At 40.5% G+C, this 18,652-nt stretch overlaps 1 protein-coding gene across 1 annotated transcript; it reads left to right on the forward strand.

The window, feature by feature from the left end:
• The first annotated feature begins 9,360 nt into the window (after positions 1 to 9,360).
• LOC134815683 (uncharacterized) lies at positions 9,361 to 13,208 on the forward strand. Its single transcript, XM_063824245.1, has 4 exons — positions 9,361 to 9,590; positions 11,994 to 12,172; positions 12,555 to 12,636; positions 12,890 to 13,208. Exons 1-4 carry the CDS (start codon positions 9,403 to 9,405, stop codon positions 12,897 to 12,899), a joined length of 459 nt encoding a protein of 152 aa, XP_063680315.1. The 5' UTR covers positions 9,361 to 9,402; the 3' UTR covers positions 12,900 to 13,208.
• The last annotated feature ends 5,444 nt before the right edge of the window (positions 13,209 to 18,652 follow it).

An 18,652-nucleotide genomic window follows, 5' to 3' on the forward strand; every position in this document is an offset into this window, starting at 1 on the left:
GAGGACTCTATAGTGTTGTAGTCCTTATCTCTCACTAGGTAGTGACCTCCCACGTGTGTTTTTAAAACCTGTTATAATTACTGGTAACACCAGGGTAATACTGGTTACCGTTAGCAAACAAACTCCCATTATGAAGCAGTACCCATAAATTATCATTTTCACAAAAACCATTTCGGAGGTGCAACATGGAGCTTCCTCTGCAGTGTGATTGCACATTGCCACCATGGTGATACCATGGTGACACCATGGTAACACCATGGTAACACCATGGTAACACAACGGTAACACCACAGTAACACCAGGGTAACACCATAGTAACACCATGGTAACATCAGGGTAACACAACGGTAACACCGCGGTAACACTATGGTGTTATATGCGGAGTACAAGTAGTCCCTCCCTTACCTGTGTGTCTGATTGTTTGACAGGACAGAGCAGTGTTACAATGTTTGTATTGTACCCCCTCCCTTACCTGTGTGTCTGATTGTTTGACAGGACAGAGCAGTGTTACAATGTTTGTATTGTACCCCCTCCCTTACCTGTGTGTCTGATTGTTTGACAGGACAGAGCAGTGTTACAATGTTTGTATTGTACCCTCTCCCTTACCTGTGTGTCTGATTGTTTGACAGGACAGAGCAGTGTTACAATGTTTGTATTGTACCCCCTCCCTTACCTGTGTGTCTGATTGTTTGACAGGACAGAGCAGTGTTACAATGTTTGTATTGTACCCCCTCCCTTACCTGTGTGTCTGATTGTTTGACAGGACAGAGCAGTGTTACAATGTTTGTATTGTACCCCCTCCCTTACCTGTGTGTCTGATTGTTTGACAGGACAGAGCAGTGTTACAATGTTTGTATTGTAGCCCCTCTCCCTTACCTGTGTGTCTGATTGTTTGACAGGACAGAGCAGTGTTACAATGTTTGTATTGTACCCCCTCCCTTACCTGTGTGTCTGATTGTTTGACAGGACAGAGCAGTGTTACAATGTTTGTATTGTACCCTCTCCCTTACCTGTGTGTCTGATTGTTTGACAGGACAGAGCAGTGTTACAATGTTTGTATTGTACCCCCTCCCTTACCTGTGTGTCTGATTGTTTGACAGGACAGAGCAGTGTTACAATGTTTGTATTGTACCCCCTCCCTTACCTGTGTGTCTGATTGTTTGACAGGACAGAGCAGTGTTACAATGTTTGTATTGTAGCCCCTCTCCCTTACCTGTGTGTCTGATTGTTTGACAGGACAGAGCAGTGTTACAATGTTTGTATTGTACCCCCTCCCTTACCTGTGTGTCTGATTGTTTGACAGGACAGAGCAGTGTTACAATGTTTGTATTGTACCCCCTCCCTTACCTGTGTGTCTGATTGTTTGACAGGACAGAGCAGTGTTACAATGTTTGTATTGTACCCCCTCCCTTACCTGTGTGTCTGATTGTTTGACAGGACAGAGCAGTGTTACAATGTTTGTATTGTACCCCCTCCCTTACCTGTGTGTCTGATTGTTTGACAGGACAGAGCAGTGTTACAATGTTTGTATTGTACCCTCTCCCTTACCTGTGTGTCTGATTGTTTGACAGGACAGAGCAGTGTTACAATGTTTGTATTGTACCCCCTCCCTTACCTGTGTGTCTGATTGTTTGACAGGACAGAGCAGTGTTACAATGTTTGTATTGTACCCTCTCCCTTACCTGTGTGTCTGATTGTTTGACAGGACAGAGCAGTGTTACAATGTTTGTATTGTACCCCCTCCCTTACCTGTGTGTCTGATTGTTTGACAGGACAGAGCAGTGTTACAATGTTTGTATTGTAGCCCCTCTCCCTTACCTGTGTGTCTGATTGTTTGACAGGACAGAGCAGTGTTACAATGTTTGTATTGTACCCCCTCCCTTACCTGTGTGTCTGATTGTTTGACAGGACAGAGCAGTGTTACAATGTTTGTATTGTACCCTCTCCCTTACCTGTGTGTCTGATTGTTTGACAGGACAGAGCAGTGTTACAATGTTTGTATTGTACCCCCTCCCTTACCTGTGTGTCTGATTGTTTGACAGGACAGAGCAGTGTTACAATGTTTGTATTGTAGCCCCTCTCCCTTACCTGTGTGTCTGATTGTTTGACAGGACAGAGCAGTGTTACAATGTTTGTATTGTACCCCCTCCCTTACCTGTGTGTCTGATTGTTTGACAGGACAGAGCAGTGTTACAATGTTTGTATTGTACCCTCTCCCTTACCTGTGTGTCTGATTGTTTGACAGGACAGAGCAGTGTTACAATGTTTGTATTGTACCCCCTCCCTTACCTGTGTGTCTGATTGTTTGACAGGACAGAGCAGTGTTACAATGTTTGTATTGTACCCCCTCCCTTACCTGTGTGTCTGATTGTTTGACAGGACAGAGCAGTGTTACAATGTTTGTATTGTACCCTCTCCCTTACCTGTGTGTCTGATTGTTTGACAGGACAGAGCAGTGTTACAATGTTTGTATTGTACCCCCTCCCTTACCTGTGTGTCTGATTGTTTGACAGGACAGAGCAGTGTTACAATGTTTGTATTGTACCCTCTCCCTTACCTGTGTGTCTGATTGTTTGACAGGACAGAGCAGTGTTACAATGTTTGTATTGTACCCCCTCCCTTACCTGTGTGTCTGATTGTTTGACAGGACAGAGCAGTGTTACAATGTTTGTATTGTACCCTCTCCCTTACCTGTGTGTCTGATTGTTTGACAGGACAGAGCAGTGTTACAATGTTTGTATTGTACCCCCTCCCTTACCTGTGTGTCTGATTGTTTGACAGGACAGAGCAGTGTTACAATGTTTGTATTGTAGCCCCTCTCCCTTACCTGTGTGTCTGATTGTTTGACAGGACAGAGCAGTGTTACAATGTTTGTATTGTACCCCCCCTCCCTTACCTGTGTGTCTGATTGTTTGACAGGACAGAGCAGTGTTACAATGTTTGTATTGTACCCCCTCCCTTACCTGTGTGTCTGATTGTTTGACAGGACAGAGCAGTGTTACAATGTTTGTATTGTACCCCCTCCCTTACCTGTGTGTCTGATTGTTTGACAGGACAGAGCAGTGTTACAATGTTTGTATTGTACCCCCTCCCTTACCTGTGTGTCTGATTGTTTGACAGGACAGAGCAGTGTTACAATGTTTGTATTGTACCCCCTCCCTTACCTGTGTGTCTGATTGTTTGACAGGACAGAGCAGTGTTACAATGTTTGTATTGTACCCTCTCCCTTACCTGTGTGTCTGATTGTTTGACAGGACAGAGCAGTGTTACAATGTTTGTATTGTACCCCCTCCCTTACCTGTGTGTCTGATTGTTTGACAGGACAGAGCAGTGTTACAATGTTTGTATTGTACCCTCTCCCTTACCTGTGTGTCTGATTGTTTGACAGGACAGAGCAATGTTACAATGTTTGTATTGTACCCCCTCCCTTACCTGTGTGTCTGATTGTTTGACAGGACAGAGCAGTGTTACAATGTTTGTATTGTACCCCCTCCCTTACCTGTGTGTCTGATTGTTTGACAGGACAGAGCAGTGTTACAATGTTTGTATTGTACCCCCTCCCTTACCTGTGTGTCTGATTGTTTGACAGGACAGAGCAGTGTTACAATGTTTGTATTGTACCCCCTCCCTTACCTGTGTGTCTGATTGTTTGACAGGACAGAGCAGTGTTACAATGTTTGTATTGTACCCTCTCCCTTACCTGTGTGTCTGATTGTTTGACAGGACAGAGCAGTGTTACAATGTTTGTATTGTACCCCCTCCCTTACCTGTGTGTCTGATTGTTTGACAGGACAGAGCAGTGTTACAATGTTTGTATTGTAGCCCCTCTCCCTTACCTGTGTGTCTGATTGTTTGACAGGACAGAGCAGTGTTACAATGTTTGTATTGTACCCCCTCCCTTACCTGTGTGTCTGATTGTTTGACAGGACAGAGCAGTGTTACAATGTTTGTATTGTACCCCCTCCCTTACCTGTGTGTCTGATTGTTTGACAGGACAGAGCAGTGTTACAATGTTTGTATTGTACCCCCTCCCTTACCTGTGTGTCTGATTGTTTGACAGGACAGAGCAGTGTTACAATGTTTGTATTGTAGCCCCTCCCTTACCTGTGTGTCTGATTGTTTGACAGGACAGAGCAATGTTACAATGTTTGTATTGTACCCCCTCTCCACTGTGTTCCCTAACATTGTGCTCCTCCCCCACTCCACCTCCGGACAGCGCCGCGCAGCAACTACACGTGCAGGGTCGTGTCGTGATATCACCTCATACTTTATATTGTTCTGTAAACACACCAGTTACACAATTAATACCTTAAAATAAAATTGAATATTACTCTGCCACTGAACTAACATTGGAATTTAGAAATTAGTAAATATGTGAATATGCATTGTAAGATTACGAAGTAGAGTGATGGTTGTCATGGTGTTACCATGGTGTTACCATGGTGTTACCATGGTGTTACCATGGTGTTACCATGGTGTTACCATGGTGTTACCATGGTGTCGCACCTGTTTCTTGTCTAATAGTTTCAACACTTGCTCTATCAAGTCATCAGAACACTGTCCCCTCATCTCCCACTCAGAGTAGCTTTCCTTCAGAGTCTGTAGCAACCTGGTTATTAAGTTATTAGACTATATATCAATAATTATCATACACTCCCTTGTAAAAATACCTGGTATAATAAGTAATTATCAATAATTATCAATAATTATCAATAATTATCAATAATTATCAATAATTATCAATAATTATCAATAATTATTACGCGCAGGCCTCGCTTGTAAAAATAGGTCAGTCCTACCTAGGTTACACGTATTTGGTCCTACCTAGGTTACACGTATTTGGTCCTACCTAGGTTCCACGTATTTGGTCCTACCTAGGTTCCACGTATTTGGTCCTACCTAGGTTCCACGTATTTGGTCCTACCTAGGTTCCGCGTATTTGGTCCTACCTAGGTTCCACGTATTTGGTCCTACCTAGGTTCAACGTATTTGGTCCTACTTGGGTTCCACGTATTTGGTCCTACCTAGGTTCCACGTATTTGGTCCTACCTAGGTTCAACGTATTTGGTCCTACTTGGGTTCCACGTATTTGGTCCTACCTAGGTTCCACGTATTTGGTCCTACCTGGGTTCCACGTATTTGGTCCTACTTGGGTTCCACGTATTTGGTCCTACCGAGGTTCCACGTATTTGGTCCTACCTAGGTTCCACGTATTTGGTCCTACCTAGGTTCCACGTATTTGGTCCTACCTAGGTTCAACGTATTTGGTCCTACTTGGGTTCCACGTATTTGGTCCTACCTAGGTTCCACGTATTTGGTCCTACCTGGGTTCCACGTATTTGGTCCTACTTGGGTTCCACGTATTTGGTCCTATCTAGGTTACACGTATTTTGTCCTACCTAGGTTCCACGTATTTGGTCCTATCTAGGTTACACGTATTTGGTCCTACCTGGGTTCCACGTATTTGGTCCTACCTAGGTTCCACGTATTTGGTCCTACCTAGGTTCCACGTATTTGGTCCTACCTAGGTTCCACGTATTTGGTCCTACCTAGGTTCCACGTATTTGGTCCTACCTAGGTTCCACGTATTTGGTCCTACCTAGATTCCACGTATTTGGTCCTACCTAGGTTCCACGTATTTGGTCCTACCTAGGTTCCACGTATTTGGTCCTACCTAGGTTCCACGTATTTGGTCCTACCTAGGTTCCACGTATTTGGTCCTACCTAGGTTCCGCGTATTTGGTCCTATCTAGGTTCCACGTATTTGGTCCTACCTAGGTTCCACGTATTTGGTCCTACCTAGGTTCCGCGTATTTGGTCCTATCTAGGTTCCACGTATTTGGTCCTACCTAGGTTCCACGTATTTGGTCCTACCTAGGTTCCACCTATTTGGTCCTACCTAGGTTCCACGTATTTGGTCCTACCTAGGTTCCACGTATTTGGTCCTACCTAGGTTCCACGTATTTGGTCCGAGCTGGAGCTGTTTTGGGTCTGACAGGTAAGAATCTGAGTTTGCGGGACTGTATTTGAGAAGCTCGTGTGCAAACACCTCGTGACATGGTCCTGCTTATAACAATACATTACAATAGTGTTACATTACAGACATGTTACGTTAATTTGTAGTTTTATCAATTTTATAATTATCAAGTAGTGTGAAATTTTCTATTTAGTTGAAACATTTTAGTGAATTGTTCAGTTATCAGCTTATATTATGCCAGAGCTATTTTTACATTTAGAATAATTTCCGAGATGTTCAATAGCATTAATATCACATTTTAATAATTAATAAGCACATCATTTGGTTGAAAATTCTGAAATAACAAACACAAATAACAAACACTTAATTTACTGACTATCAACAACAAAGAAAAAAATAAATCCTTATTTTGAGTTTAAATAAGTAAAATAAGTTCTGGAATCAAAGAAAGAAGAGTGGGATAATGAAAGAGGAAGAGCAGGGAGAAGAGGAAACAAAGAAAGAAGAGTGGGATAATGAAAGAGGAAGAGCAGGGAGAAGAGGAAACAAAGAAAGAAGAGTGGGATAATGAAAGAGGAAGAGCAGGGAGAAGAGGAAACAAAGAAAGAAGAGTGGGATAATGAAAGAGGAAGAGCAGGGAGAAGAGGAAACAAAGAAAGAAGAGTGGGATAATGAAAGAGGAAGAGCAGGGAGAAGAGGAAACAAAGAAAGAAGAGTGGGATAATGAAAGAGGAAGAGCAGGGAGAAGAGGAAACAAAGAAAGAAGAGTGGGATAATGAAAGAGGAAGAGCAGGGAGAAGAGGAAACAAAGAAAGAAGAGTGGGATAATGAAAGAGGAAGAGCAGGGAGAAGAGGAAACAAAGAAAACAACCTCAGTGTGGGGTAAATGAGATACTATATTGGATAAGCTGCACAAACAGAAGTGTTATTGTGGGAGGGCGAATAATATACTATTTCAAAATTGCAGTGTCAGCTTGTAACTCAAAAAGGTGTCACCAATCTGTACTGTGTCATGTCTCTCATAATAATAACAGCTAATACAGGCACGTAGTCAGGGGGGGGGGGGGCTGCTAGCTACTCCTCTAAAACCCATCATCGTCTTGTAGCAGCTTACTCCACCGTGTTTTCTCAGACTCCAGACTAATAGCGTCAGATCTACTGCGGACTATGTAGAGAGCTACTCCGAACAAACAGAACACTGTTAGTGTGCTCACCAGTACTGTTGTTAGTCCTGCAAACATTATTAAAATATATAGTGATTATATACACATTTTACACTGACAGAAGGATTAATAAACTATCAAGAGATATGAAAATAATAACAATCAACAAGCAAAGGAGAATGAGTACTTACTTTCAGTGAGTAGTTTAAGTAAGTAGGAGGAATCAGCACAAAGTGTTTCCAGCTGCTCAGGAGTTGCACTGTACTCTTCTGAGGAGCATAACATCTAGTCACGTGCAAAGGGGGTCACGTGCAAAGGGGGTCACGTGCAAAGGGGGTCACGAGCAAAGGGGGTCACGTGCAAAGGGGGTCACGTGCAAAGGGGGTCATGAGCAAAGGGGGTCATGAGCAAAGGGGGTCACGAGCAAAGGGGGTCACGAGCAAAGGGGGTCACGTGCAAAAGGGGTCACGAGCAAAGGGGGTCACGTGCAAAGGGGGTCACGTGCAAATGGGGTCACGTGCAAAGGGGTCACGTGCAAATGGGGTCACGTGCAAAGGGGTCACTTGCAAAGGGGGTCACGTGCAAAGAGGGTCAAGGTTTTTTGCCAAGGTTTTTTAGATAGTTGTAATCTACCTGATCAAAACCAGGTACTAAGATAATATGGATAAAAGTAACCTGTGATAGCAAGGAATGTGTCTGCGTTACACTTTACTGTGCAGTTCCTAACTTTAACCTGAACATATTTTTATGCTAACTGCTACTAAACATATTGTTCAATTTAATGTTTGGATAATCATTAATACATGTGCGACGTGTTTACCGTAATTTCTGTTTAGAATATCAAATCAACATAAACCATATCAAACGTTTCAGGAGACCTGAAGAATGCGTAAGTTACGGCCTTGTTAAAACACAAACCAATTAATATTGAATAATATTAGTTAGTAATGAGCTCACCTCCTTGGTTCTGAGGTTCTGTGTCTTTTTGACAACTACATAAGTTCCATTATCAGAGCCCCACACCTCCAGTTGTAACATGGTGGCAGGTACTGGCTCGTAACCCTTGAAGATACCTAGCGAGTTCTGCACCTGCGGAGAAATAGTCATTAAGTGAACAAGACCCCCCCTGATCAACTCGCACTGCCCCCCCCCCCCCCTGAACAACTCGCACTGCCCTGAGGAGCAAGCAACCATTATAGTTCACTGTTTCAGGGGTGCAATGAGAATTTGATTTAGATTTTACAAACTATTTGCACTTTCTGTTATCAGCATCTTCAAAATTTGCGTCCATTTTTGCATCAACAACATTTTAAAAATCCCCCCTAGCTCTGGGAAATTTTAAATATTTATTGGTGTTAGAAGACTCTTATGTAGGCGTTCCTTGTTTCTTCATAGATCAAAGACATCTGAGTCAAACCATGTGAGACAGATATCTTAGGAAGATGGTAATTGCAATGAGGATTGAAAACAAGCATCTGCTACTGGCTTATCTCTGGGGGGGGGGGGGGGGGATAAATTGCATGGGGCGGGGGGGGGGGGGGGGCCTTATCTCTCATTAGATGTTCACAGTTTTCAGAATTTAGTGTATTATTCGAATTGGTCCAATTGGCCCTTTTAAATACATGTTCCGTTTATTAGATTTCATCTTTCTAGCGTTAAGTAAAATATATATAGTAAGTTAAATATTCACATTTTTGAATTTTCCTTTTAGATCTATGAAGCATATTCTTACGGCTGTATTGAAATATTATGCGCTAAATTCATAATTTATGTCAATATATATATATATTTACATAATATGCGAAAAATAAAACTTTAAAAGTTAACTTTTTCACCGTCCGTCAGACAGTTGTGAATGATCTAATGCTCTAATGAGGGGGTACGTGCCCTCTAATGTGATCAGGGGTCCCGTCTCCCCACAACTATTTACAATTTCTAGCTATCTTTGAAGTCAGGTACCCTGCAGGTAAATTCCTTTATTAGTTGGTAACCATTGCGAGGGTATGTTTAATATTACTTTATCATATTATATTGTTTATGCTGATATGTAGCGTAGTGTGGTAGTGCGTGATAATGCTCCCCCGTTAAATATAGGCTTTAAATAGCTCGTGGACCATGATATTATGAGTCCTTTGTTTATCTTGCTGGAAGTTGGAAGCCATTCCAACATTTTATGTAAACCCTCTCTCTCTCTCTCCTCCGTGAGCTCTACTCACTCTCTTTTCGTCCCTCATCTAATTTGTCGCTAATTTCAGCTCCGTTATGTTTAAGACGTTTATACTGGTGACTGCTCTGTGTTTCACACTCGGCTACGCAGAGATTAAAGATAAAGATTACTCCATAACCGTTATATCTGGCTCATACGCCTTTAACATGGTAGTGTCTGGTCTTGCTGACGGTGACTCACTCCTTGAAGCAATGAATAAGGCTAAAACTGAAGAGAAATTTACGTGAGTAGTTGTTGTGTTATTTGCAAGAACGGCTCCGTGGTTATTGTTACTACTACTGTGGTTATTGTTACTACTACTACTACTACTACCGTTGTTATTGTTACTACAATACTACTGTATTATGCATATTGTTACTATATATATTTCACTTTTAACCGCAGTCATTTTCACGGGATATAATTAATTTTCACGTGATATAATTAATTAATAATTAATTGTTTTAAATGACTGTTAAAACTTATTAAAAAAGGCAAACAAATTATGGCTGAGCATGTTCGTAGATCACCTTAATTGTGACTTAAGTTTGCACTCTGGTGTATATTACTACTACTTTGTAGTCTAAAATGTTCCACGTCAGCAACTAAGCAACTAACACACGTTTACCACATTTTACGACTAATGTTTATAAGCCTTTTTTAAATGAGTGATATCAGTTACTAATTTAGATTTACTAATCAGTTAGTTTATTAGTACTTTAGTATTGCAACACTGTCACGTGATAAGTATTGCACGTACCAATTCCACTGTCACGTGATAAGTATTGCACGTGCCAATTCCACTGTCACGTGATTAGTATTGCACGTGCCAATTCCACTGTCACGTGATAAGTATTGCACGTACCAATTCCACTGTCACGTGATTAGTATTGCACGTGCCAATTCCACTGTCACGTGATAAGTATTGCACGTGCCAATTCCACTGTCACGTGATAAGTATTGCACGTGCCAATTCCACTGTCACGTGATAAGTATTGCACGTACCAATTCCACTGTCACGTGATAAGTATTGCACGTGCCAATTCCACTGTCACGTGATTAGTATTGCACGTGCCAATTCCACTGTCACGTGATAAGTATTGCACGTACCAATTCCACTGTCACGTGATTAGTATTGCACGTGCCAATTCCACTGTCACGTGATAAGTATTGCACGTACCAATTCCACTGTCACGTGATAAGTATTGCACGTACCAATTCCACTGTCACGTGATAAGTATTGCACGTACCAATTCCACTGTCACGTGATAAGTATTGCACGTGCCAATTCCACTGTCACGTGATAAGTATTGCACGTACCAATTCCACTGTCACGTGATAAGTATTGCACGTGCCAATTCCACTGTCACGTGATTAGTATTGCACGTGCCAATTCCACTGTCACGTGATAAGTATTGCACGTACCAATTCCACTGTCACGTGATTAGTATTGCACGTGCCAATTCCACTGTCACGTGATAAGTATTGCACGTACCAATTCCACTGTCACGTGATAAGTATTGCACGTACCAATTCCACTGTCACGTGATAAGTATTGCACGTGCCAATTCCACTGTCACGTGATAAGTATTGCACGTACCAATTCCACTGTCACGTGATTAGTATTGCACGTGCCAATTCCACTGTCACGTGATAAGTATTGCACGTACCAATTCCACTGTCACGTGATTAGTATTGCACGTGCCAATTCCACTGTCACGTGATAAGTATTGCACGTACCAATTCCACTGTCACGTGATAAGTATTGCACGTACCAATTCCACTGTCACGTGATAAGTATTGCACGTACCAATTCCACTGTCACGTGATAAGTATTGCACGTGCCAATTCCACTGTCACGTGATAAGTATTGCACGTACCAATTCCACTGTCACGTGATTAGTATTGCACGTGCCAATTCCACTGTCACGTGATAAGTATTGCACGTACCAATTCCACTGTCACGTGATAAGTATTGCACGTGCCAATTCCACTGTCACGTGATAAGTATTGCACGTACCAATTCCACTGTCACGTGATAAGTATTGCACGTACCAATTCCACTGTCACGTGATAAGTATTGCACGTGCCAATTCCACTGTCACGTGATAAGTATTGCACGTGCCAATTCCACTGTCACGTGATAAGTATTGCACGTACCAATTCCACTGTCACGTGATTAGTATTGCACGTGCCAATTCCACTGTCACGTGATAAGTATTGCACGTACCAATTCCACTGTCACGTGATAAGTATTGCACGTGCCAATTCCACTGTCACGTGATAAGTATTGCACGTACCAATTCCACTGTCACGTGATAAGTATTGCACGTACCAATTCCACTGTCACGTGATAAGTATTGCACGTGCCAATTCCACTGTCACGTGATAAGTATTGCACGTGCCAATTCCACTGTCACGTGATAAGTATTGCACGTGCCAATTCCACTGTCACGTGATAAGTATTGCACAACGAATAGTTCTGAAGTTGCATACTGAGATTTTTTCTGGAGCCGCCTTAGTGAAAAGCAGAATATTGGGTTGCAATAAAATGGGAAATTTAAATAACAGCACATGTACTGTCAGGTGATAGTACTAAAATAAACACGTTTAATATTATAGAATATTGAGATATAAACCTCACCAGGTTTGAAATGTCTGAGGACTCAGTAACCTCTATAAACGCTGTGGAACCTGAAGACGCAGGAACCCATTTTTGGCAGGCAGCTGCAAAGATTGGAGACATGTGGGAACCACTAGCTCATGATATCAGCAAGGGGGTACACGCGGACGAGTACAAGTGGACTATTGTAGAAATACAGACAGGTGGGGGAATTATCCAGTTCAAATATATAACATTCTAATTGTCGAGATACAGACAGGTGGGGGAATCATCCAGTTCAAATATATAACATTCTAATTGTAGAAATACAGACAGGTGGGGGAATTATCCAGTTCAAATATATAACATTCTAATTGTCGAGATACAGACAGGTGGGGGAATTATCCAGTTCAAATATATAACATTCTAATAGTCGAGATACAGACAGGTGGGGGAATTATCCAGTTCAAATATATAACATTCTAATTGTCGAAATACAGACAGGTGGGGGAATTATCCAGTTCAAATATATAACATTCTAAGATTAATCTTGTAATCTCACTTCTGGTAAAATAATGAAATATAATGACTGTCTTTATAATACAGATGCAAATGTAAGTGGCAGTACAGTTACAAGTCCTGGCTTCTGGATGATCACTACTGCTATCTTAGCTTCTCTCCTTACCTGGTAACACGCATTATCTACTTTAATATCTCATCAATGAACCCACGTTTGATAAATAATAGGGTTGCACCACCCCCCTCACAATAATTTGGTCCGACCCCCCCCCCCCCCCCCCCACAATAATGGGGTCCGACCCCCCCTCCACAATAATGGGGTCCGACCCCCCCCCCCCCCCCCCCCACAATAATGTATGATCGCGGTTGAGAATGTAATATGTATAATACCTAATACCTATTATTATACTCCTTAATTTCAGGGACTTCTAAAGGCACGGTGTTGTTACCAGCATGGTCACTAAGGTCACTAAGGTCACGTGACACATTATCACGTGACACATTATCTGTAGTGAACATTCTTTTATTGGAGCTAGACTTCGAATTTTGGGGAAAATGTTGTATAAAGGACGGGAGTGTGATAATAAAGCATGAGACTTCTTGGTTGATTGTCATGTTATCTTTTTATTTTTGTAAGCTTCTACAAAAAGATATAATATAATATTGGACGATAATATATGTGTAATAAACTATCTGTATGATATGCCTCATTACATCAATACCCGTACTTAGTTAATGTAATGAATATTGTTTAGTATTGTTTACTAGCTAGATGTGTGTTACATTCCTACACCAGAGTAGTAGACTCTAGTAGACTTCTGCTAGTCTGTACGTTAATATGACGGTGTATTAAGGTATGTAACACCTATATTACCCCCCACACCCCCTCCGGCTGTTTCTATTTGTCCTACCGTTATCTGAACTCGCAACCCTTCTCTTACTGTGGCCGGCAACTTAACGATTATCTGGAGTTAAATCTACTCATTGCCAGGGGTGAACACCCTATCGAACTACTTATTGAGTACGGGGGAATGATACATATCATGATTAGAGAAACAGAGCAGGGTATTATACAGTGCAACGAGAAGGGAGTCATCATGAGGTTATTATTGAGGTCTGAAAGTCTGCGACCATGTGGTGGGGGGGGGGGGGGGCCGGGGGAGGGGGGGGTACAGCAGTACTGGTGAAATCTTCGGTCATAAAATGAATCCCATCTTTTGACATATTTTGTAAACTAGAAAGGGCAGAACATAAAGAAAATTAAATTGCTTTATCGATAATATTAGAATTTTCATTTTTGGAATATAATTGGTTTTTTCACGGAGTTGAACTTTTTCATTCGATACAAGGAACAACTTATCGGAGAAAATAGATCTGCTATAAAAACCAAAATATCTTTCTACAAGTTTATTCCTAATCTAGATTTCGACCCAAAATCTTGACGAAATCCCCCGGCAAAAACCGAACCTTTTTTGTGGTCAATTTCAGCTCGCAAATGGAGTTGGAACCTCGCGAAAAGGATAGGAATAGGAGACTGCATTCTTAAATTTTTTATAATTAACGTCGGAAGAGAGGAAAAATAAACGTTAGAATAATGGCGTAATTTCATCACTTGTTTAAAACATAGTTTAGTGATACGAAAAGTTTGTTTAGCAGGAGCTTTCAAAGTACATGACGTGTAAATCGTCTTTCATCATTGTTTGACTACGTCGTTGCGTAGCAACAGCAGGATATTGCACGTGCGCGAGCAACACAGATTAGCAACGCGCGTTTCCATGCTTATGCAATAACACGTCATGACTAGCTCATGTTTACGCTCACGCTACAACTATTCATAACTTTGGTTGTGATTAACATTTGTTAATACGGTAAAAAGTATCGTTTATGGAATCCGAATACTTACAACGTTGTCGTCATTGTAAAACAAAAATCCATACTTTCTACAGTAAAGAGAAATTAAAACATAACTGATTTTTAAAATTTCCTCGAACAAAGCTTTCGACTAGCGGGTTTTTAGTGTTCTTTTATTTTTATCTCAAGCAGCTGGGGTAGTAATCATAATTATAATATGTGAATAATATGTGAATAATATATGGTAGATTATGATACTAGTAAGTAAAAGAGAACTAACCCAAGCTAGTGTCTCTCCAGTGCAAGTGTAGATTACAAGTAGTGCGCCTGTTGTACACTTCCTGTTCTTACATTCTAATACTTTAGTGTCCAGCTCACTCATTGCTTTTCCTGAATATTAGGTCAATATTTAGTATCCAGCTCACTCATTGCTTTTCCTGAATATTAGGTACTTTAGTATCCAGCTCACTCATTGCTTTTCCTGAATATTAGGTACTTTAGTATCCAGCTCACTCATTGCTTTTCCTGAATATAAGCTCAATATTTGGAGTGTCGCCTCAATTTTCGCGAATTTTGTGTCGTAAAAATCGCGAAAATAAATTCCCCGCACAAATCGATGGTTTTACAGTAAATAGTATATTTATTAACAAAAAGGCCAAAATGCTCTGGTTGACCATACAAATTTGGGTGATGAGCAAGTTAATAGTTTTCGTAATTTCATTTTCTGAACGGACATAATCCTGAACGGCATTTCAAAAACCTTAAATAAACTTTTCATTTTTTGGCGATTAGTTTTTAAATTTCAGCAAATAATGAACGAGGAAGTCAAAGAAAGTTATGCCACAACTTGTTTCTATTTATCCAATGATATCGTTTATTTAGTTCGATAGGAATTGAAATTTACCGAAATTTAAAAGTAGTCATAGCCTGGGTAATAAGTTTGTAAGAGAATACATTTGGGTAAAAGGAACGGAATTTGATTTGTACGGACATAATATGAACGCTACTAAACGCTAGGGCCGCCAGCGTCGGAATAATGTCCGTTAAGGTAAGAGTAGTGGTGTGTAGTCAGTTTACTTACCTGTCTCATGAGAAGAAGAATGTGCAATATATGCTGCTGAGTAAAAACGTGATGCCCATATAAGGATGCTGCTGAGTAAACACGCGATGCCCATATAAGGAATGCAGCTGAGTAAACACGTGATGCCCATATAAGGAATGCTGCTGAGGGCTTATCAAACAGTGCTCATGGGAATCCTGAGAATATCAGATTAAATGAAGAGGAATAAGAAATAAGTGAGATATGATGCTACCAACTGATACGATATAATATATCAGTATTATATGAGCATTTTTAATATGTACCAGCTAGAGCTCTCACACTGTCCATACTCCAAAACATTTTGCTCTTCCAGATCAAGTCGTGTCCTTGTTTGAGAATATCTTCGTAAACAGTCAGAGCTTTTTCTTGGACCAACTCGTAGAAACCCTGGAGATCGAAACTCAGACTATTTTATTAGTTACCTCATAATATCTTATAAAGAATATTATAGATGTGAACAAGGTTAGATAATATCTTATAAAGAACATATATGTGTACAAGCTCCCTTACCTGATATTGGTGAACTTTGAACAGTTGCTCTAACATATTGATTCCGTTGCCGTCATATCCTACTTTGTTATACAGGTCGTATATCTTGTCCTGAGAAGCAATGGTAATTGTGCACAGAAATATTATAGGTCCTAATAGAAGTAACGGACAAACATTGAGAGAACTTTTGGAATGGTCTATAGTCGAGAATACCGGATTTGTTTCAAAAAGGAACTGATAATTTCTCCGGGAGTATCCAGTTTTCTTTTAGAAAAGCACCTGATTTTGACCCCAGAAAGCTACAATGTCCCATGTGTTCATTTCTTCACGCGTAACTAACTCTCGTCTCCCGATGCAATCTGTCATATCAAGGTACTGATAGAAATGTATCTTAGGATCGTTTAATAACAATTTGATGTAGTATTTCGATGATTATAAGCAAGATATTTACGGTAATTTATTGAAAATTGACATTAAAATTACCTCCCCAGGTAAGGGTTTACCTCAGTTTCGTAAATTGGCACGGGTCTCATCACATCTGGTTTACCATTTTCCTGACATAGATAGTATTTTATACATAAAGCAAGATTGTTAAGCGAGAACGACATATTACAATGCAAGTTGTTTACATTACTTGTGAAGAGCATAATAGATAAAACGTAATACCAGAAGATAGATAAGTCATAGTTTCAATTATTATTAATAAAACAAGCTTCTAAATTTGGGATAGCCTGTGGCAGGCAACGGCCGATTCTAATGCTCTACAGACCTACACAAGTGCCAGTAAGTAGGTAAATATTTCATGCTAGGCATGTGGCACCCATTACGTCAACCATCCATTGAAGTTTTTGCTTTTCGCTGTACTATATTGCACAGCTCCCCATTTAATTCTCACACACGATTTCTCGAGCATTCGGCTGGATGGACCGGGAGGCTGCATAGATCCTATGGGATCCTTAGCAGAATGTCTACGACGCTCACCCCACGACCAGTTAGCCAGCGGGATTTGAACTCGCAACCGAACGATTGCAAAGCTGGTGCTCTAGCCTCTAACCTCTCTTATAATAATAAGTCATAGTTTCAATTACATAATAAGCTTATACTCCAGTAGCAGAGTGTTATCTGTATTCCTTGTTGCCTGTGTTTACCTGTGTTTTGTTGGTTGATTTGTACAATCCTCGGAGAAAAGTCTCGGTGCTCATCAGATTGGCATCGTGGGGCGAACTTTGTACCTCAATCTGTGGGAGTGTAGGATATCATCACACAAGGAGGAGGGGTAAGGGGCAGGGGGAATTTACTACCCTAACGTTTGGGAATTTTGTGACATTTTACAATTGAGTAGTTAGATTTTTTTTATAAGCTCAAAAAAATAGTCAAAAATTTTGAGCCCCTGTTTACAGAATAAAAGATATGAAATCTGTTGATCATATTCACAAACAAACCAGTTTTCTGTGATACTCTGTATCCAGAAGATAAAGAGATGAGCTAGGATCTGTGTACAAATTTCGTATGTAAATACCGTTTCTGTATTCCTGGTCAATCCCATACTGAAATTGAAGTAACAATTTCAATGATTGTGATTTCGTGTTTTGAAAACAGGCAAACTAACACAGGACTGCCGATAATTTGGTTTGATTTCCTTGTAAATGTGTGCAATTGTATGTCCACAGAAGTAACAAACATGACATTTAGAAAGATTTGAGTGGGTGTACAAAAATGTACAATTAAGTGAAAACTTGCTGTGTTTACAATCCAAGGTATCCTCATTATAGGATAAAGTAAGCTGGTAAGCCAAGTACCAATCATTACAACTATAGAACTATGAAGGGGCGCCATCTTAGGGGGGCGCAAAATTGTTGTTTGAATGTGGGACAATTTAGAAAAACTTAACTGAGGTACTAGCAAAACTGCACGTTTTGCTCTAGAAACATACTTTTTTAGAGATTTTAATGGCGTATCCTCTAAGATCACCTAATTTGTTCAATTTTAGGGACAGGTGCCAAAAGGGGAGGGGCGCCAACAGGGGGGTGCATTTTCGGCAGGGGCGCCAACAGGCAATGTTACGCCACTGTGAAGGAGCAAAAAAGCCTTGTATAAATGCATGTGTCAGGTCCAGCATGGTCTTATGACAGGAGTATAAGGTATAAGCCAAAAAATAAATTAACCTTTGTTAGTTGACTAACTCCCTCTTGGGCCCAAGCGCTATCTTTTAGTGATATGGACGGCGTTGTCTCTCCATTTGAAATCACCTGAGAGTAAATTCATTGTTAGGTTAGAACTGGTGAAAACTACTAAGCTGAACTAAATGTCCAAAAGAGATATGTGCAATTAATAAACCATGCCATACAGAAAGCATGCTATCTTAATTTTCTGGAGTTTTTTTTTTCAGTGTAAACATAATTTTGTTCACTAACAAGTATTAGCCGAAGAAGTTCGTCAGACCATACTGTCACTAAAATACTCAAAAGTACTGCCAATGTGAGAGGTTTCATTTGTCGTGCCATGCAACTAAGAGATATTATGTATACTATATTGTGAAACCACAAAGAATAGTTTTAACCCAGTTAGACTACTGGGCCCAAAACTTCTATTTGCAAAAACTCGCTCTCTAGTTTCTACTGTCACTTTGAAGTTTTCAAATTGTTCAAGCTGTGGGTTTTAAACAGATTCATATTCTTTATTTAATTATCAGCTGGAAAGCAGGATTCTTCCATAAGCTCTTTAAAAAGTACAATAAACTTCC

The sequence above is a fragment of the Bolinopsis microptera genome, chromosome 5 (assembly GCF_026151205.1).
Source record: "Bolinopsis microptera isolate Bmic1 chromosome 5, MBARI_Bmic_1.0, whole genome shotgun sequence".
NCBI lineage: Eukaryota > Metazoa > Ctenophora > Tentaculata > Lobata > Bolinopsidae > Bolinopsis > Bolinopsis microptera.

What these genes read in the sequence shown, in the direction of transcription:
- LOC134815683 (XM_063824245.1), top strand. Translation starts at nt 9,403, where the DNA reads ATGTTTAAGACGTTTATACTGGTGACTGCTCTGTGTTTCACACTCGGC. An exon ending in AAAACTGAAGAGAAATTTAC is followed by an intron (nt 9,591 to 11,993) that starts GTGAGTAGTTGT and finishes AAACCTCACCAG; the next exon opens with GTTTGAAATGTCTGAGGACT. An exon ending in TATTGTAGAAATACAGACAG is followed by an intron (nt 12,173 to 12,554) that starts GTGGGGGAATTA and finishes TTTATAATACAG; the next exon opens with ATGCAAATGTAAGTGGCAGT.